The sequence below is a fragment of the Cricetulus griseus genome, chromosome 7 (assembly GCF_003668045.3).
Source record: "Cricetulus griseus strain 17A/GY chromosome 7, alternate assembly CriGri-PICRH-1.0, whole genome shotgun sequence".
Classification (NCBI taxonomy): Eukaryota; Metazoa; Chordata; class Mammalia; order Rodentia; family Cricetidae; genus Cricetulus; species Cricetulus griseus.
Window position 1 is genome coordinate 133119684 of NC_048600.1, and position 19703 is coordinate 133139386.

A 19703-nucleotide genomic window follows, 5' to 3' on the forward strand; every position below is an offset into this window, starting at 1 on the left:
AGTTTCCTCCCCTCTCCTCCTCGTTGCAAAGAAATAGCAGCAGGTCTCTTTTAAAAGGTGTTTATTGATCATATACAAAATAAAGAAAACCTTATATATCACAAACATACACTATGTACAGCAATAAATACCCGGGGGGCCAGGCCCAGCGCCGCCCCTCCTGGACAATAATTTAGCAATAAATACTGCGCAGGGCACAGGTGGGCACCAAGGCTGCTGTCTGCTGGGCCAAGCGGCTGATCGCTCTGCACTGGTGCGAATGCCCAGGCCTCACCTCGCAGCCAGATCCCTGATGGCCCTACCCAGGTGCAAGAGACTGGGTCTCACCTTGCAGCCACACCCCAGCCCCTTCTCACTTGGATCTTTAAGGACCCGCACCCCATTTAGGGAACTCTCTACTAACCTCCCCCTGGCTTCAGCCCTGCAGGGCAGGCAGGGGCTGATCAACTCTGCTTGGACACACCTCTCAGCACCAGGAGACCAACAGAGCTGGACACACAATAGCCCTTGTCCTGTTGCCCTAAGTTGCCAGGAGAAGGCTTTCTGCACCCACTCCCATTTGGTTAAAGGCTTCAAGGACTAGCAGACAGAGAGGACGGGAGCAAAGATAGGACCGGGGCATAAAGTTGCTAGAGGGGCTGAGAGCCCAAATGGGGTCATAGAGAACAGGGAATTCTGTCAGGGACACTTCCTAGAACACTCCACTTTAAACTTCCAGAGACACTCATGCTGCTCACGCTGCTGCTCCAGGGACAGGGTAGAAACGTGCGCAGCTGGCCCAGCAGGTACAGCACACGCCCAGGGTACATGCCAGAAACAGGCAGGCCACAAGCAGCTCCCAAAATTCCACACTCTGTGTGGTACTGTCCTCTTCTCCACAACTGCTCCCAAACCAGGCAGCCAACAGGGACATGAAAACATGCCAAGAATTATTCAGTGGCTTTTGGGGAAAAAAAAAATCGTTAATGTGTTGGTTCCTTTCACCAAACCACAGCCTAAAAAAGTAACTCAGAAGATCCCAGAGCGGAAACAGTGCAGCAGGCTGTGGCTCAGACATCCCAGCTGTGGATGGGAGCTTTGGCCGAGAGGCCACACCAGAGAGGGAGGTAGTAGAGAAGTGGCCTCACCGTCTCAAAATGGGCTGTAGCTTATCAAAACCGCACACCCTGGCACTGAACACCAAGGCTGCTGCTAACACACACAGAATACACACAGACCTGAAAGGTGGACTGAGAACAGCCTGTAGGGAAGCCTGGTGATGACAGTAAACCCAGAGTAACTCAGTGTTGCCATGGAGGCCCTGCACTAATGGCACAATACCCAGGTCAGCAGCCAGACACGATGGAGGGGAAGGACTCTCTGGGGCCATACTCTAGAGAAAACTGATCCATCTCATGTGGGTTTTTCTTTGAAATCTGAGTGTCCATGTCCAAGGATGGAGGTCAGGCAAAGTCAAGGTAGGAGGCAAGTTGCACAATAATGGTTTACTTAGCGGAGTACTTTGGGAGACCTGGCCTCAGCCAGAGCTCTCCATTCGCTGTGTCAGAAAGTCAAACACAACACCCTCACAGTAGGAAAACAACCAACAATGATCAGAAAGACGGCCAACAGTCACACTTCGGACACAGGATTTACTGTCACGGGATCAAGGAGAAACACTGCCGGACTGGCTCAATAGGGAATGTGCCCCAGACTCAAGCAGATGCTGCAATCTGAACACTAGGAGCATGGCCCTATGCAGTCCAGAAGCTGAGATCCCCTCCTTCTGTTCAACCTCCTCTTTCTCACCCTCCTGCAAGCTGGAGCTATGCACACAGAAGGCCATGCTCAGTCATACACGACCACTCAGCCAGGACCAAGGAACGTGGAAAGCCTGTCCCTTTCCTCGGCTAGGCATGGGCATAATGCATCCCAGCTCTGCTGCCAGTCAGAATCAGCAACTCATCTGGGTACCAGTTTGAGAACCAAAGGGAGGGTATGAGGTCATCTGGTGACTTAAAATCAACAGTCCAGACTTCCACTCACATGACTCAGGCATCAATGGGAGTGTCTGAGCACCTGGAGCCAAAGAAGCCCACCAAAATGCCTGGGCTGGCAGAGGTCCTGCTCCCAGAGCACTGCATGCTGGGTCAAGCTGAGTGAAAATCCTGCTGCCCACGAGGTAAAGGCCTGTCAGGCCAGTCTTTCCTTTCAGCAGCTCACATTCTGTGCTTTTCAGGGATCCAGGGCCCCCAGAGAAGACACCAGCAATGCCAGAAAGAGGTCAAGGGCCATGTGACCAGACAGGAATACAGCCTCTTGCAGATGGGCATCCGCCTATGAGGAGCTTCCCGAGCCAAGCCTAGAAGGTGGGTAGCCTCTACTGGATTAGCTGGGCTGAGGAGGCGGGCTTGGACCCTGCAGAGAAGCACCTCCAAGTCGAACAGCGGATCCCTGGAAGACACAGATCCTGAAGGGAGGCATTAAGAAGGGCCCAGAGCCAAGAGCTGCAGACAGTGGGGAAGAAACAGACCTGGTCCTGAAGCCAAAGCCCTTGTCTGGCAACGGTGGAGAGGCCTCCAGGCTCTCACAGTGAGGCAGGGAAGAATAGATTGCCCCAAGTGGGACCCCTGACCAGTCTGCCTGGGAAACAACACCCCACAGAAGGGGGCTTTAGGGATAGCCCAACCCACAAAGTAGGCTTCTGGGGTGGCCTAGCCGAGGCCCCAAATGAAGCTATAGGAACAAAGCTGAGGCCAAGAGGAAGACAGCCAGGGACGGGTAGGACACAGCCCTGTGGGCACCCACAGTGACTCCTTGGTCCCTGCAATGCCACCACCCAGGACCAGAGGTGGTGGGTATGGAAGCAGCAAGGGGGCCAAGACAGCTCCCAACCTCACTTACTCTGCCACTGTGTCAACCCAAGCCCAGGACCCACACTCAAAGCCGAGGCTCAGAGGGACCAAGTGGCAAAGGAGGGGACCAAGTGCAGAAGAATGTGAGTGTGAGCTCTGCCTGGGACCCCAGCCCAACCCAGGCCCAGCAAAGCCAGCAGAAGCAAAAACACAACAAACTCCAAACAACAAACACATACACACACAAAAAACCATACACAGGGACAGCCACAGGTCAAAGGTCACCAGAAGCACCAGCACTTTACGGCTGCACAAAAACCTCACCAGGCACGGACAACACCACGGCACCGGCAAGACGGAAGCGGGAAGGGCAAAGGAGTAAGTCACTTTCGGTACAATTGCAAAAGATATCAAAGAGGACCGCCTCTGGTCGGCTCGCAGCTTGGCTTTTTTTTTTTCCTTTTTCTTTTTTTTAAACTAAGTTTTATAAGTAATGTCTGATAACTCTGTGTATAAAAACTAAACTCCAACAGCCACAGAGCTGTCCCCAAGTTTACAAGAAAGGGATTTTTTTTTTAAACCTAGCAAAGTTTATACTATACTTTCTTCCCTTTTCCATTTATATGGTCAAATGTTGGGTTTCTTTTTTCTTTTCTTTTTTTTTTTAAGACAATTTTATAAATACTCTGCAGCTTTTTTTTCTTTTTAGCTCTTAAACATATAATTTAATAACTTCGTAAAAGGAACTTCTCTTTTAAATAAAGGGCTATATAACCACACAAATAGGTCATGTAAACAGTGACACCGGACCCATCGCAGGACACACTGACACGCCTCCCACCCACACTTAGAACCGGCGATTTGGTCTTATCCAGTGCACTGTGCCAGGCTCCAGCACCATGGTTTCTGCCCCAGTGCCCAGGCTGGTGGCCTACCCATCCAGAGCCTTCAAGACATAACCACTTTTCAGGGCAGAGCCCATCTCTTCCTTCGGGATCAAGCTGAGAGGCCCACTGGAATCTGAAGAGAAAGCTCCCAAGTCCCACTGCAGACTGGCAGCCTGTAGGGCCTGCAGACCACCAGAGAGAAAGGGCAGACCTAAGCCCAGTGCACTCTTGTCCATTCCTGCAGTGCCCACTCTGGACTCCTAGCCTGCATGGCCTTGGTACAAAGGGGTTAGGGGCAACCCAACATCACTGTTGAACTGACCAATCCCAACGTACAAAACACACGCGTGACGACAAGGATGATAGGGGCTCAGCCCAACGCCCCTGGGTGCAGGTTGTGCTTTGCAGGGAAGGAAAGGGGAAAGGGAGGGGGAAGAAAGGGAACAGGAAAGGAAGAGGGACAGGGCTGCCAACTTTGCCACGCACTCAGTGGCCCCTAAAGACTGCCTGGCCACTGCACGGTGAGTCCTATGACCGAGCATCTGTTTTGGACTTTACTATTGTAATGACGCTGGTGGCAGCCACCTTGCCAGGGACCAAAGGCCCCAGGCCAGCAGCAAGGGGACCCCGAGCTGGGGCCACAGGGCTGCGGGCCACGGTCCTGGCAAAGTTCTGCAGGGCCTCATACTTGGAGCGCAGGGCGTCAAGCTCCAGCTTCATGCTGGCGTTTTCGGAGGCCAGCTTCTCCACTTCCTGCTGCAGCTCCGCCTTCTGCTTCTCCAGCTCCTCCTTCTGGGTCACACGCTTCACTCTGCAGCTGGCTGCGTAGCCGCGGTTCTTAAGTGTGCGCCGGCGCTGCTTCAGCTGGATGATCTCTTCCTTGGACAGGCCTCTCAGGTGCTGGTTCAGCTCTCGAACCGACATGGTCACCAGCTCCTCATCAGTCAGGCTGGTGCCATTCTCACCCGGCTCCCGCTTCACCTGGAGGAGAATTCACAGGGTCACGGGGTCACGGCAGAGCAGGAAGGCCCACCCCATCACACCCCGAGCCCAGGTTCCCCACTCACCTTCAAGGCCTTGTTTCCTTTATTGGGGGTCGTCATAACCCGGGGGCACAATGAGCAGGCACTCTGCAAGACACAGAGCACAGGTCAGGACCCTGTAGACCCCCTTTACACCCCAACAGGAAGCTTGCTGTCCGGTGCTCAGCCCACTGAACCTTGCCCTCACCTGACCTGAGCTGGGCTGCTTCAGAAGGCCCTTTCCCTAGAAAGACAGGTGGGAGATGGGGAGGCTTTACCCAGGGAAGAGCCAGCTGTGTGAAGGCAGAAGACAAAGGGAGCAGAGAGAGATTAGAAGGTCTGGGCTGCAGGAGGGGCAAGCCTAGAAGGAAGCTGAGCTTTAAAAATAACCCCAGCACTGCCCCAGAGCACACTGTTCCTGGCGAGTCACGCTGACTCAGCACATCGCCTCCCTCTCTTCCTGAGCCGCTCTCCCATTCCTAAGGCCAGCCAACAGTTCCCCAGGAGACCCACTACTGGGACCAACGGCAGGCAAGGGTCAGTCAAGGACCCTGTACTGCAGGGTCCTACTTTCCATGTATTTGTCCCTAAGCTTGCCCAGGACAAAAGAAAGCCCTTTCTCCCTCTAGGACTTAGGAGGCTGCTTCCTGCCTCATTTTGGCAGAGGACCAACCAGGTTTGCTCTAACTGTGCTGACTGGGAATCCTCTCACCTTCCAGGTAGCAGGCAATCCAGCTGGGAGGAGCTGAGCCCAGGCCCCTCCAGTCCTCCCTGTCCACCTCCTTAACAGATGGAGTAACCATCCTGTGGCTTGGTTGCGGCATCCTGTGCTCCTGCCCCACCCGATACTGGGTGTTTCACAAGGGCCCCCACAATTAACAGAGGGAGGGCACTGTTAGCTGGTAACAGGCAAGAGCCAGCCCCTTTTGGGTCACTGGCTAGTCTCTGGCTCTCTGCCTAGGGTCAGTGACCACAGGGCCAGGGAACAAAAGCACAACAGCTACCTTCTACGGTCAGCTACCCTCTGGCACTTTTTAAAATTTCTGATTTCTAAAGCCTTGCCAAGAACATTTTTGTATACCCAGGCTGGGAATCCCCCACTTAGCCCAGCACCATGGCTACAGATGCAGGGAAATGGAAGGAACTGCAGGAGAGGTTGTTGCAGTGTCTTCCAGGGGAGGCTGAAGGCTGTAAGCACTTTAGGCAACAATGTGTCGGGGTGGGGGGTGGGGGGTGGGGGTGGGGGGTGGGGGTGAGGAGTGGGGGTGGGGAGTGGGGGGGTGCTTCTTAACACTTATCAAAAGAACTAAAGTGTGAGCCAGGGAGGTAGAGGCTCCTGTTCTCATCTGAGCAAAGACCCTACTACTCTCAGTCTTGCACAGGACGTGCTAAGCACAGAAGCTGGAGACACTTCTCCAGGGCCAGATTAAGAGCATTTTCAGAGGCAAGAGTCCCGTTAGATCAAAGAGAAAGAAGTCAGGGCTAGGGGTCTGAAGAGGAGCTGCCTTTCTTAGAAGGTGGCCCCCGGCTCACACCAGGAGCACAAGAAAAGGTGAGAGAGGCAGCCCTAGCAGGAGCTTTTTTCACACAGACTGCAGACTTCCCGCGATTGCACAGGGAAGTGCAGTGTGTGGTAGCTGGGAGCTGAAAAGTGCCTCCTCAACAGATTTTCCCCTCTGCTGAAGGCCTGATCAGCACAAGTGCAGCCAACTGCCTCCTGGTCAAAGGTGTGTGTGTGTGTGTGTGTGTGTGTAAGGTGTGTGTGTGTGTGTGTGTGAGTGTGAAAGGTGTGTGTGTGTGTGTGAAAGGTGTGTGTGTGAAAGGTGTGTGTGTGTGAAAGGTGTGTGTGAAAGGTGTGTGTGTGTGTGAAAGGTGTGTGTGTAAGGTGTGTGTGTGTGTAAGGTGTGTGTGTGTGTAAGGTGTGTGTGTGTGAAAGGTGTGTGTGTAAGGTGTGTGTGTGTGTGTAAGGTGTGTGTGTGTAAGGTGTGTGTGTGTGTAAGGTGTGTGTGTGTAAGGTGTGTGTGTGTGTAAGGTGTGTGTGTGAAAGGTGTGTGTGTGTGTAAGGTGTGTGTGTGTGTGTAAGGTGTGTGTGTGTGTGTGTGTGAAAGGTGTGTGTGTGTGCTCGCCCGTGCTTGTGCATGCTTAAGCGGGGAGGGAGAGCAGGTCTCAGCAAAGCTAGTGTTTCCAGCTGCCTGCCTAGCTCCTGCCAACCTAGGGTCACACGGTGACAAGGCAGACAGCTTTGGGGGACAGCTGTCCTGAGGTATAGTTCAGAGCCTGAGGAAGCTGCTCAGAGAAGCTGCTCAAGGCCAGCTTGCCCCCCAGCTCTGCTCTCCTCCAAATACTCTCAGAGCAGACATCTGGACACTAGTCTCAAGCAAGACAGTGGCCCTTCCTCAACCTTTCGGGCAAACTCCAGTGCACGAGGCCCAAACTCAGGTCTCCCCTACCCCAGATACTGACAGTATTTGAAAACAACTTAAATGTCACAGAAGCATAGTGACTCCAAAGTTTAAACACCTCTCTGGGATCTTGAATTTTCATAGGGCACAAAGTTCCACCCTAAACGAAACACCTGGCACCTACGAGCATTCTCAGGGCTCAGTGTAGTAAGTGCGGATGGGAAGTCTCTAAGCCTAACCCCAAGGTCAGCTTAAGCTAGCCATGAAACCCCGGGCAAGGAAAGCAATGCGGAATAGAGCTCGGGACCCTTCACAGCAAGAGAAATCAGTAAACATCCACGCAGCCATGCAAAGGTGGGGGCCACACCCCACACAGGCTGTCATCAGGTCAGCCTCCCAACAGGGCACACACACTTTTTGCTAACTTCGGGCGACAGTGGGACCCCAAACTCTTCTGACAGGGATAAAGGAGAGGTAAATGAGAAAGAACTACGTTCTCCACTCCATGCTCGCACCTCAAAACTTCCACCGGGTACCATCCACGCTTCCCTCCCATTAGCTGGCAGAGCTGCCCCGGCTTCCTCAAGCCACACAACCCTTCTGTCCTGACTCCCGGTCTTTTCGGTGCAAGGCCGACGCCGCCCGGCCAGCCAGGGTCACTCAGAAGGAAAGCCTCCTTCCCAGACAAGCGGGCTCGGCCCACCTAGGCTCCTCCCCTCAGCGTACTCCGATCGGTCTCCCAGTTTGGGGAGCTGGACCAGGAGCCCCAGAGCCTAGGGGGATGCGTAAGCCCGGGGCTCTACCTTCCACCCCGCGAGGAACCCGCGGCGCACCCCGGTGATGCGTCCCTCGAGGCCTTTGCCTCCAACTCACAGGTCCGATAAACTTAAACACGACCCCCGGCTCCTGGCCCGACCTTCGCCGCCCGGATCGAGCCCTGCCGCCCGCTCGGACTGCCCGAGAGCCGGCCTGGGCCCCCCGCCCCGGGCCCGCGTCAGCAGGAGCACCGAGTGACCTCATGCTGATGACTCAGCACGTCTCCGCTGGGCTCGCACGCGCGTGGCGAGCCCAAGCCGCTCAGCGGGGTCTCCCCGCCGCCGCCGCCGCCCCTGCCCCTGCCCGCCCGGCCCCGCCCGCGCGGAAGCCGACAGACACCTGATGAGTCAGCAGCTCGGTGCGGCCGCCCCGCTGACCCGGGCAGACGCGCCGACCTCGCCCTTTAATCGCGCCCCCCGCGGGGCGCCCGGGGGTCCGTCGCGCGCACGCCCGGCGCTCCCAGCCTCGCCTCGCCCGGCCCACAGCCCGGGGGTGGCACCGGCGAGCCGCCGGCTTCCGACCGCCTGGCGCAGAAACCGGGGCCCGCGCCGCCGTCGCACGGTGCGCCGCAGCCCCGAGGCCAGGCCCCGCCCCGCCGCCCGCCCGCCGCTCGCCCGCCCGCCCCAGCCCCCGCACTCACCACACTGCGGGCCCCGGCGGGCCGAGGCGGGGCTGGGGCGGGGCCGCGCGCGCTCCGAGGCTGCGCGGGGCTGGGGCGGGCGCGAAGGGTCCGGGCCGCGGGCTTGGGGCGACTGGGCGCTCGCGCGGGCCGGGCCGAGCGCGCTGGGAAGGCCGGGCCGGACCGGGTCAGAATCCGCCACCGCCGCCGCCGCCGCCGCCGCCGCCGCCGCTCCTCAGACGTCACATGATGTTTGGTCACGTGGGCTCCATTCATGAAGCGGCGACGCGGCCGGCCCGAGCTTAAAGGGAAAGGCGCGGCGACGGCGAGGCGAGCGCGCCCCAGCACGCCTGCGCAGCCCGGCGCCGTCGTCCCGGCAACCCGCCGCGCCCAGCGGACGTCTCGCGGGACTCGCGCGGCGCCCTCCGCGTGCCGAGCTCTCCGCGGCGCGGACACCGGTGGCTCCGGTTCCCCCCGGGTCTCCTCGCCTGCTCGGGCCGAGGTCGGAGGGCAGGTTTGCCCGTGTTGCCGCGTCCACCGGCACGCGGGGTTTTCTCGGGACAGCGAGCGCACCCTGGCTTGGGGTTCCGGGCGATGCCCCCGCCTCTGCCTCCCGGAGTCGCCGCGCCACGCGGGGCCCCCGCCCGCCGTGCTGATGATGTGACACGGTTGCGGAGCTTCTTACCGCATCCTGTTGCGATGCCCCCTCGTTCCCGAGTGGGTCAGAGAGCTGGGAAGGCCCAGCCCACACCCCGGCCCGCGCCCCCAAACGCCCGACTGGCACTGGGGCTTCGCGGTGCGCGCTGATGGTCCCGATCCCGTTGCGGTGCAGCGTCTAATAAAAAGTGAAAAAGCGGGAGAGTTTCAGGTCTTTCTACGTGGCCCTCCCTTCTCAGGTGGAAAGCGGGCTGGGGATGGGTTTGTGTGTGTTCTTCCTGTTCAGTGCCACTGGGTAGCGGATGGACGTGTGGCACAGGCTAAGCCAGGATCCTCCAGTCCGTTCCGCCAGCCTCCAGGAATTTGTTTGGGGATCTCACACCTCAGTTTATTGTCACTGCCTGTCCTGTAGGGCCAAAAGTAGTTCTTAACATTGTATTTCTTAGGGGAGTGTGTGTGTGGGTGGGGTCTTTATCTCTCGCTGGGTGTAGCTAGAGTCTCAGGGTACAGTGTGGCTTGTGTGAATGTAGACTTACTCCCTATGCCCTCAGGGTTTCTGTTGTCTTCATCCTCCTTTCCTTTGTTTTTTTGTTGTAGTTGTAAGACAGGGTCTCACTCTGCAGCCTCGGCTGGCTTAAGCTCAGCAGCAACCCTCCTGCTTCAGCCTCCCGAGTTCTGACGGTACAGGCACGAGCTTCCTCCCACGCGCTCCTTGTTTGCCCTTATTTATGAAGATAAGTCTTACTCTCTTGCTCAGACTAGCTTCAAACTCTTGGACTCAAGAGTAACTGGGGCTTGCTGGGCTGTGGTGGTGTACTCCTTTAATCCCAGCACTGGGGTAAGGGTGGGGGGTCAGAGGCAGGTGGATCTTTGAGTTCGAGACTAGCCTGGTCTAAAAATCGGGTCCAAGACAGCCAGGGCTACACAGGGAAACCAATCTTGAAAAACAACAACAACAAAAAGTAACTGGGACTCCAGGCATGCACTGGGATCAGGAAGCCCTCAAGCTCTTTTTTACCCCCCAATGTTAGGGGTCAAACCCAGGATATTAGACATACTAACACACACACACACACACACAATGTTAGGGGTCAAACCCAGGATATTAGACATACTAACGCACGCACGCGCGCGCACACACACACACACACACACACACACACACACACACACACACACACACACACGTATTATTAGGTTAGAGGAGATGCAGGAGCCCCTAGCCACTCTCCCCCCTCAGGACTTGTTCTTTCATCTGCTGCTCCCTGTCTCACCTGCTCAGGCATCCTTAGGAGTGCATGCTATGGGTCCTGGGGCAGCTACTGAAGGGCACAGTTGCCGGGTTGATCCCTGTTCATGGATCCCACCCCTTACGTCGTGGTCCTCACAGCATTTGGTCTGGCTTTCATTCACACCTCAGAGTCATCTTTGCGAGTCATCGGGGTCTTCCACTGTCAGGGCGTCTCAATCCCCAGTCCTTGCTCGGCATTCATAGGAACCTAGTCTTGGTACAAAGTTTGGGCATGTTCACACCCAGGGCCACAAGTGTCTCCAAGAAATAGTCAGTGATGAACCCTTCTGGAGTCTCTGGGGTTGTGGTGTGGAGCTGATTCTTCGGCGTAGAGAGCCCTAGGTTTGGGGTTAAGCCTGAGGCTGGTGCTACATGTCATGGCCCTCATCCCAAGGGTCCCATGGAGAGGGGGACACTCCGGGAGGTGACCCAGTCTCCGGAATCTTCCTCAGGATGGACAGAGCCCTGACACCTATAGAGCAGTGGGTAGTGTGTGTATTCATGGGGGAGGGCGGAGGGAAAAGTAGAATCCATATTGAGGGGCTGGAGAGATGGCTCAGGGGCTAAGAGCACTGGCTGCTCTTCCAGAGGTCCTGAGTTCAATTCCCAGCAGCCACATGGTGGCTCACAACCATCTGTTATGAGATCTGGGATCTGGTGCCCTCTTCTGGTGTGCAAGCAGAATGTTGTATACATAATAAATAAAAAAAATCTTTTTTTTTTTAAAGAATACATATTGAAACGAGACCCCAGGAGCACATGTGGATCTAAATGGGGCCTGTTGTTGGAGAAGGACAGACCTGCCTCCACCATATAAATCTCACCTACTCAAGACCTCTCCCCTAAGGCAGGACGGTGGTGGCGCACGCCTTCAATCCCAGCACTCGGGAGGCAGAGGCAGGTGGATCTCTGTGAGTTCGAGACCAGCCTGGTCTACAAGAGCTAGTTCCAGGACAGCCTCCAAAGCCACAGGGAAACCCTGTCTCGGGGAAAAAAAAGAAAAAAAAAAAAAAAAGAACCCTCCCTGGCTCCCCACTCTGGCTCAGGATACTTGTCCCTGGGAACAGTGGTGGAGAAGAGAGGAGCCAGAGTCTTAAAGAACATAGAGGTTCAGGAGGCTCATTGTAAGAGGCTGGCAAACAAGCCTCTCTTTTGCAGAGTGGGTACCACCTGCCACACGACATCAGCACAACCATCTCTTGCACAGTGGTTCAACACCCCCCCCGGCACACCCCCCTCCCCTGTCTCCTGTGTCCCCAGCACTGTTTTTTTTTTCTTTTCTTTTCTTTTTTTGGCACAGCTGGAGTCTGTCTTTCAACCCTCTCAACCAGCCTCAGTTCTAAACTGTTCATGGGAAACTAGAAAAGGGGGAGTGTGATCCTGATGTGAAGCCCCCTGGAAGACCCCTTCCCTCTGACCTGCTCTCTGCTGCACAGAAAGCCACCAGCTCACCTCTGCTCCCACTCTTCTGCATAGTCAACTCCCAGGCTCCCTGAAAAAATGTATATATCAACTTTTGAAGTAGGGACCTCATCTTCCTGTCTCAATGCTTGCTCAGTGACTTCTAATTAAAAAAAGCATCAACACCAGGCAGTGGTGGCGCACACCTTTAATAGTAGCACTCTGGAGGCAGAGGCAGGTGGATCTCTGAGTTGGAGGCCAGGCTGGTCTACAGAATGAGTTCCAGGACAGCCAGAGCTACACAGAGAAACCCTGTCTTCAAAACAAAACAACAATAACAAAAATTTGATGCTGCTACAACTCCAATATGGTGTTGCCTACAGGGAAGGTAGGCATTCTAAGTATTTTCATACAAGATTAATGATTCAATTAGTGAACAAACAAGAAAACAGAAACACATCTAGCTGGGCATTGGTGACACACACCTTTAGTCCCAGCACTCAGGAGGCAGAGGCAGGTGGATCTCTATGAGTTCAAGACCAGCCTGCCCTACAGAGCAAGTTCCAGAACAGGCTCTAAAGCTTGGAAGAAAAAAAAAAATCTAAATTTGTAGACTTTTGGCTGGGTGATGGTGCCAGCCATCACCAAGCTGGGCATTGGTGACACACACCTTTAGTCCCAGCACTCAGGAGGTAAAGGCAGGCCGATCTCTGAATTCAAGGCCAATCTGGTCTATAAATCAAGTTCCGGGACAGCCAGGGCTACACGGAGAAACCCTGTTTTGAAAAACCAAAAGTAAACAAGTAAATAATAAAATAAATTAGTAGACTTTGATGCTAAGAACAGCATTTTAGGGCTAGTGATGACTCAGCAGATATGAGAAAGCCTGGGTTACCTCCTGGAGAGTCCTCTCTACAAGTCCCGGAGGACGGGGTGGATGGCAGTAACATTCATCCTTCACAAGACCTGAGCTCAGTTCCCAGCACCTATGTGGAGCTCACAACTATTTGTAACTCCAGTTCCAGGGGATTCAATGTCCTTTTCTGGCCTCCAAGGGCCCCAGGTACACACGGGGTGCACATACATACATATGTGCAAACATTCATACACATAAAAACTAACAATATATTTTTTTCGAAGCAGGGTTTCTCTGTTTCCCTGGCTGTGCTGGAACTCACTCTGTAGATCAGGCTGGCCTTAAACTCAGATCCACCTGCCTCTGCCTCCAGAGTGCTGGGATTACAGGCGTGTACCACCATTGCCTGGCTTTTTTTTTTTTTTTTTTTTTTTTTTTTTTTTTTTTTTTTTTCTGAGACAGGGTTTCTCTATGTAGCAGCTTGCTGTGTAGACAGTCTAGCCTTGAACTCACAGTGATCTGCCTGCTTCTGCCTCCAAGTGCTATAGCACTTGCTTCTAATCCCAGTATTCAGAAGGCAGAGGATCCTTCTCATATCTGTACACGTGTGTGTGTGTGTGTGTGTGTGTGTGTGTGTGTGTGTGTGTGTGTGTGACCTGGATTCTGTCCATCTGGAAAATTCTGAAACTTCTCTCAAAGGGTTCCTCCTCACCAGGAACTTGGCCTTGCCCAGCCTGGATCCACCAGCAAAGCATCTCCCGTTGGCAAGCTTCAGGGGTAGACACTGAAGAGGTTGGTGCCCCTCACCAAGTCAGTGTGCCAAGCCCTGTTATGGTGCCAGTCTTGAGGCAGGTTTGTTATGATGGCGGCACTGACGCTCTGTAGCCCTCTGCTCTATGGAGGACCTTCAGCAGGACCATAGCCAGCTTTATGGGACCTGTGTTACTGGCTCCTCTCTCAGCATTACACTCCCCTGTCCAGGCAAGCCTCTCTCCACAGGTGACCAATAATAAATGGAAGCCTTTAGAAAAAAATTTTTAATTCAACTGAAAGGATAGGAAGAGAAGTAACAGTATTTGGTGAGTTAGTTCAGCAGTGAGCCAAAGTTTCATTAGCTACCTGAGAAGCCCCTTTCCCAAATGCCTAGCGGGATCCTTGATAGAGGATGAAGTCTCTAGAAGGAGGTATAGGATGTCGGGGACTAGGCAGTTCTCACAGAAAGGACAGACAAGCACAAGTGAGTGGATCACAGGAAGTGGTCACACTAAGCCAACTGACCTTGGAGCCGGGGAGCGTGAAGACCCCAGGGAGCTGAAGAGGTGGAGGTCCCCGGTTGCAAGTAATGTTCCCCTTCCCAGCCCGCCCTCCGGCTGACCTGGCTGTGACCAAGGCCCTGCTATGGGTATGTTCTGCGTGGTTTTGAGCTAGAGCACCCGGAGAGAAGAAGGTGAAGAACTGTGTCAGCAGGCGCACCTGAGGGGGCTGACATGAGAGCATGCCCTGAGCCCTCAAGTTTGAGTCTCGGCTGGATAGCAAATCAAGCCACTATCTTAAAGAAAAAAAGGAGGTTGGCATGTTGATAGTCCCGGATAATCCCAGAATTTGAGAAACTGGAGTGGAGGATTAAGAGTTCAAAGCTATCAGGGCAGTGGTGGCACACACCTTTAATCCCACCACTCAAGAGGCAGAGGCAGGGGGATCTCTGTGAGTTCCAGGCCAGCCTGGTCTCCAGAGCGACTTCCAGGAAAGGCTCCAAAGCTACACAGAGAAACACTGTCTCAAAAAACAAAACAAGTTTAAAGCTAATTTGGACTATATAGCAAAACCCTGCTTAAACAAACAAACCAAACAACAACAGCAAAAACAGAACAAAACAAAAACCAAACACCAAAAACTGTGAGTTCAAGGCCAGCCTGGTTTACAGAGTGAGTTCTAAGCAAGGGCCACACAGAGAAACCTTGTCTCAAGAAAACAAACAAAAAGACAAAGAACAACAAAAGAAAAAGGGGGTGGGGATAAAGCAGAGAGCAGGAGGGAGGAGGATTGTGGGCAGAGGAGTCACTCCTTGCCTGCTGGGGCCAGGCTGCAGGGCAGTGACTTAATATGGCCAGAAGAAGACTGAGCGGCCCCAGCAGAGGAATCCAGTTTCACCTTGTCCAGGACAGTCTTTTTGATGGCAGCAGGGGAGACAGTTTCCTGATCAGCCATGGTCTGCAGCTCCCTGGAAAAGCAATGAGACACTGGGTCTGAGTCTCTCCTCCCAGAACCCACAGTTCCATGGCTATGATGGGTATGATGGGTAGTGCTATACTGGCACCTCATCGCTTCACACCTGCAATTCCCCTGTCTCTACAGCTGCTGCATGCCTACTTCTCACACCATTCAGAGTGACTTAGGGTCACCCTGGCTACAATACCAACCATCAAGATGACTTGAGCACTCCTAGTCCTGAACTTTTCACGGCCCAACTTGCAGCAGGATCTTGCTTCTCCTGTTTCCATGGGCCATGCTAAGTGGCTAGGTCCCATGTCCAAGCTTTGCTCTGTCACTCAGCCTTGTCTAGGCCTTTGTGCTAGAGGGTGGGCACTGTCAAGAAACGGATTGCTGGCTTACCCTGTAGTCATGAACCTGGGAGAGTGGTTCCCAGCCATGGCTCTGCCTTACACCAACTCAGGGAACCCAGGCAAGTTTCATTGAACTCTCACCAGGCTACCTTGCTGCCAACATGCTGCCATCTTAGCTAACTCACTTAACCTGGGAAAGGTCACGAACAAGGTGCTGGGCCAGGCCCCTAAACTGCCCAGCCACCCTTATAGCCTGGCTCCCTGGTCTTGATGGTGAAGTGGACCAGATACTGTCTACAGACACGAGGGTACCCTTCACACACAACAACGGAAGGGAGCTAGAGGCATTGCGGACTGTGACCCAAGGAACCTTGAGACTTCCAAAATCCTTCTCAGAGCCAGGACAGGGCTCAAGGGTATCTGCTAAGTGAGTAACTCCACCAAAGTCTTTGAAGCCTGGATTCTGGTGTACGGAGTAGGTGGCTGGGGAGTGGGCAACAGCAGGACCTACCGTGTACGGATGCAGGAGGCCTCCACAGCATTGATAAGCAGGGAGCGAAAGCCCCCACTCTCCAGCACATGCAAGGCATGGATGGTGGCCCCACCAGGAGAGCAGACATTGTCCTTGAGCTGGCCTGGATGCTGTTCTGAGTCTAGTAGCATCTTAGCTGCCCCCTATGAGAAGAAAGAGGGGCTGATGGCAGTAGGCCACCTAACTACCTGCTTCTACAGAGTCCTCAGCCACCCAAGCCCCTGCTGACTACCCACTCATGTGTCCCCAGGGCACTAGTTTTGGGTTTAGCAAGGAACAGCTGCCACAAGTATCTCAAAACACTGACCAGGAGGGCCTGGGCCCCCAGGCGGACAGCCAGGCGTCTTGGAAGTCCCATTTTCACTCCACCATCAGCGAGAGCGTCCAGGGCGGTGAAAGCCTGTAAGGAGAATGCATCCTTAGCCACTGTCCGACCCTCCTCTCTGGGACCCAGAGCAGGGTGCAGCAGAAACAGGTGCGCAGAGGCCCTGGGAGACCTCCACCCATCACCCATCCAGTCCTCACATAGGCAGGGCCGCTGCCACTGAGCCCCGTGACGGCATCGATCAGATCTTCCTCCACCTCTGTGCAGAAGCCCACACTGCCCATGAGCTGCTCCACGAGCCTGCCATCCTCCACCTGAGCATGAGTGCCCGTGGCGTACACAGTAACACCCTCCCGCACCACCACTGGGGTGTTGGTCATACAGCGGATGACTTTGGGTGCTGGCTGGAATGCTGTCAGCTTCTGAAAGAGAGAAACCGGCTCTGTCACTCTGGCCTTGGCTGTTTGTCCTCACTCTAGGCATGGAAGTGAGTATGGACCTGGTTCCCAAAGCGAGGCATTTCCCGAGCTCTTGCTGTGGGCTGGGCTGCTATACCCTGTACACAGGTAAAGAAGCCAGACACTGGAGCAGAGCTCCTGACCATATGTTCCCCACACCCCCTCCCTGAAGCCCTACTGATCTGGCCCTCGGCACCCACCTTTTCAATGGAGTTGATGGTGACACCTGCCGCACAGGACACCACGATGTGCCTGTCCTCGATGTCAGCACCAATTTCATCCAGGATGAAGGGGATGATGTGTGGCTTCACAGCCAGGAAGAGCACATCGCTGTGGCGCACTGTCTGTCTGTTGTGGGCTGTCAGGTTCACCCCTATCCTCTGCAGGAGTGCAAGGGGACTCAGCTTGCCTCAGGGGCTGTCTGCCCACAAAGCTGAGAGACAGCCTTGTGTGCAGAGAAGCCCACAGGCTGCTGGGCTGTGGTGCAGGCTGGGTTGGGAGGTAAGGACTCAGCTGTCCTTACCTAGAAATGGAAAAAGCACTATGCCCTGGAATGTGTCCCCTTCAAACAGAAAAGGACACCACAGCCTTCTAAACACAGCCCAGCTCATTCTACCTGAGGCTATAGTGGTTGCAGTCTCTGCAGCTGCCTGCCTTCTGGAGGTGGATGGTGGTCTCAACCTGGGAGCCTGACCCCCCACATCTTCAGCCTGAAATCCTGACTGAGCCATAGCAAACAGAAACTGTACTCACCCCCCCACACCCGGTCCATTGTCTGGTCCCAGTGCTGTCCAGCCCTCTGGAGAGATCCTTTGGCCCCCACCTAGGTGATCCCATTCCAGACTAACACCCTCAGCTACCAGCTGTATTCATGACAGGGCAGGGAGGCAGCATCTGGAGACTTCCTTATGGCAGGTTTGCTTTTCCCACTGGAATAGGGGGCTACAGTACAGCCGCTCCCACCCTGGCCCTCAGTCAGACTTCCTATCTGCTTTAACGTGGCACCTACCCGGAGGGCAGAGACCGTGGCTTGGTCCATGTCCGGGGAGCTGGCCATTATCTTGTGAGCTGCCAGAACACCTGCAGGAAACAGAATTCTTCCCTCAAAGCTAGGGGATGGCAGAAAAGCACTCCTCACCCCTTTAGGACAGCAGCCCCAAACATATGGTGGCTGCCATTTCCCAAAGGGCTGAGGCCACCAACCCAGACACTCCACGCTAGCACCCTCCCTGGCCCCACAGGAACCTACCTGCTGCTGTGAAGCCCTTGGCTAGGGCAAAAGCCAGCTGCCCTGCCCCGATGAAACCCACGCTCATGTCTGGAGGTCCAGCACCCACAGCCTTCGCAGACGGCTCCGGCTCTGCAGGACAGCTGCAACCTGGACACACAGGATGGAAAGCAAGAAGCTGGGTGGGCAGTACCAGGTTTGGCCGCTCCTGGCAGCCAGGTGCTCCCCCCTCGCCAATGCCAGCCTGCCTAATAGCTAGGTTGCTCCTCAGCTGGCCGGGCTGGAAGTTGTCCCGGTTTCCCCACACTCTGTATCACAACCACCTGCTGCCAGAGCAAGGACGCCTGACCTGCAGCTGAAGGTCCTGAACGCTCCAAAAAGAGCTCCGGGAGACGCAAGGGAAGCGACTGACTGTAGGGAAGGGCCCCGGAATCTAGAGTACCCCAACACCCAAGTCCTCAGTCCGCCTCCAGCGCGGGTCCCAGAAGTCCCATCCCCGAAGCCTTCATTACAGGAGTCCCAACCCCGGCGCCCGGGATCCCGCTACAGCTACCTGTGTGCAGCTACACGCGCGAGGGTCCGGCCCTCTGCATCTGCCACGCGGCACCCACGCCCACAGGTCCCGCCCCCGCTGCACTTCAGCCAATGCGCGGAGCGGCCTCCGGGAGCTAGCCAACCCAGGGCTGCAACTGGAGCCTTGAGCATTGCATCATCCACAGGACGAGGACAGACACGCCTCCCTGCTCCCTTCTTGAAGTGGGTGGTAGTAGCGAATACAGATCAGTACCCCCAAAACCACGGCTCCCTTCCTGTATCTGTAGTCTCGTTGCAGGTGTTCCTTTGAAAGCTAGGTGCCTTCTGCAGCCTCAGGCCTGTTACTTCCCGAACTCCCTCCATCCTACAGAGACCCAGCTTCCTAACCACCGGTTATGGAGATAATTTGCTCTGGGCATCAGCCACCCCCATAGGTCCTCAAGACCCATCCGATGATCTAAAAGGTGCAGAGCAGTCTGGGGTCCCCCAGACTCTACCAAAGTACGAGTGAGTCCTGCGCCCACCCGCCAGCCCCCGCAGAGGTTGCTTGCTTAATTTTTTTCCTGTCGTGGTTGTTGCCTTAGATAAAGACAAACTGCTTTAGAAACTAATTTCAAAATCATTAGGAAGCTTCGAACCTGCAAGGTTTGGATTTCCGTCCCTTCTCCTTGACCACCACCCGAACTGTGAGACTACTCCATGGAATTGTCTGGGTGGCCAGTTTGGTACTCAACCTTTAAGAAAAAGGCTGGAACACCTGTGCCAAGTTGACAGCTCAAGCTTATGCACAAAGCCTAGAAGTTCAGTTCTCCGAACTCGGCTCCATATATCAGATACTTTCCAGGGCTGGAGACATGGCTCAGTGCCAAAGAGCATTTGTTGCTCTTCCGGAGGACCTGGATTCTGTTCCCAGCGTCTGTACGGTAACTTACACTACCCAGAACTCCTTTTCTAGGTGATCCGAGGTTTCCTCTGAACTCCTAGGTCACCAGGTGTGCAGGGGTGTATATACATGGGTGCAAAATAGTTATGCACATAAAAACAAACTAAAAAAATTAAAGGGGTACTTTCCTCTAAATGATAATAAGAAACACCCCTAAAACCAAAGAAAGACACTCCTGTAGTCTAGGGAGCTCCAGAAACCTTTCTCCCATTTTCTTCGAGTCTTAGTCCTCTTCTCCTCTGCCTTCCCTCAGGACACATGAAATTTAGGTTGGATGTGATGCCGGGAACAGGTCACTCAACAACAAGAACACTGGGGACTTAGAGACAGATGC

General features: G+C 54.7%; 2 protein-coding genes across 12 annotated transcripts; both read right to left on the minus strand.

Moving 5' to 3' along the window:
* Nucleotides 1-44: 44 nt before the first annotated feature.
* On the minus strand, nucleotides 45-8690 carry Mafg (MAF bZIP transcription factor G). 7 transcript variants are annotated; one of them, XM_035447534.1, is made up of 3 exons: nucleotides 8602-8690; nucleotides 4789-4851; nucleotides 45-4702 (listed from the first exon to the last, which is right to left on the minus strand). In XM_035447534.1, the coding sequence occupies exons 2-3, from the start codon at nucleotides 4822-4824 to the stop codon at nucleotides 4250-4252; spliced, it is 489 nt and encodes a 162-aa protein (XP_035303425.1). In that variant the 5' UTR covers nucleotides 4825-4851; nucleotides 8602-8690; the 3' UTR covers nucleotides 45-4249. The 7 variants fall into 7 exon arrangements, with proteins under 7 accessions (XP_035303425.1, XP_035303427.1, XP_027281191.2 ...); XM_035447536.1 differs by lacking the exon at nucleotides 8602-8690 and adding an exon at nucleotides 8301-8453; XM_027425390.2 differs by lacking the exon at nucleotides 8602-8690 and adding an exon at nucleotides 8019-8183.
* Nucleotides 8691-13807: 5117 nt separating this feature from the next.
* Nucleotides 13808-18576, minus strand: Pycr1 (pyrroline-5-carboxylate reductase 1). 5 transcript variants are annotated; one of them, XM_027425378.2, is made up of 8 exons: nucleotides 18446-18576; nucleotides 17914-18042; nucleotides 17674-17773; nucleotides 16865-17044; nucleotides 16407-16628; nucleotides 16189-16281; nucleotides 15861-16024; nucleotides 13808-15006 (listed from the first exon to the last, which is right to left on the minus strand). In XM_027425378.2, the coding sequence occupies exons 3-8, from the start codon at nucleotides 17719-17721 to the stop codon at nucleotides 14844-14846; spliced, it is 870 nt and encodes a 289-aa protein (XP_027281179.2). In that variant the 5' UTR covers nucleotides 17722-17773; nucleotides 17914-18042; nucleotides 18446-18576; the 3' UTR covers nucleotides 13808-14843. The 5 variants fall into 5 exon arrangements, with proteins under 5 accessions (XP_027281179.2, XP_027281181.1, XP_035303428.1 ...); XM_027425380.2 differs by having other exon boundaries at nucleotides 17674-17744; nucleotides 18446-18573; XM_035447537.1 differs by lacking the exon at nucleotides 18446-18576 and adding an exon at nucleotides 18242-18396.
* Nucleotides 18577-19703: the final 1127 nt, after the last annotated feature.

Bases quoted from the DNA above. Each gene is read 5' to 3' on its own strand.
- Mafg (XM_027425390.2), bottom strand. From the start codon at position 8,165: ATGAGGTCACTCGGTGCTCCTGCTGACGCGGGCCCGGGGCGGGGGGCC. The intron at 4,852-8,018 runs GTGAGTTGGAGG...TGTGTCTTGCAG, and splicing joins TGTTTAAGTTTATCGGACCT to AGTGCCTGCTCATTGTGCCC. The intron at 4,703-4,788 runs GTGAGTGGGGAA...ATTCTCCTCCAG, and splicing joins AAGGAAACAAGGCCTTGAAG to GTGAAGCGGGAGCCGGGTGA.
- Pycr1 (XM_027425380.2), bottom strand. From the start codon at position 17,980: ATGAGCGTGGGTTTCATCGGGGCAGGGCAGCTGGCTTTTGCCCTAGCC. The intron at 17,745-17,913 runs GTAGGTTCCTGT...TGTTTCCTGCAG, and splicing joins CAAGGGCTTCACAGCAGCAG to GTGTTCTGGCAGCTCACAAG. The intron at 17,045-17,673 runs GTAGGTGCCACG...GCACTCCTGCAG, and splicing joins CCACGGTCTCTGCCCTCCGG to AGGATAGGGGTGAACCTGAC.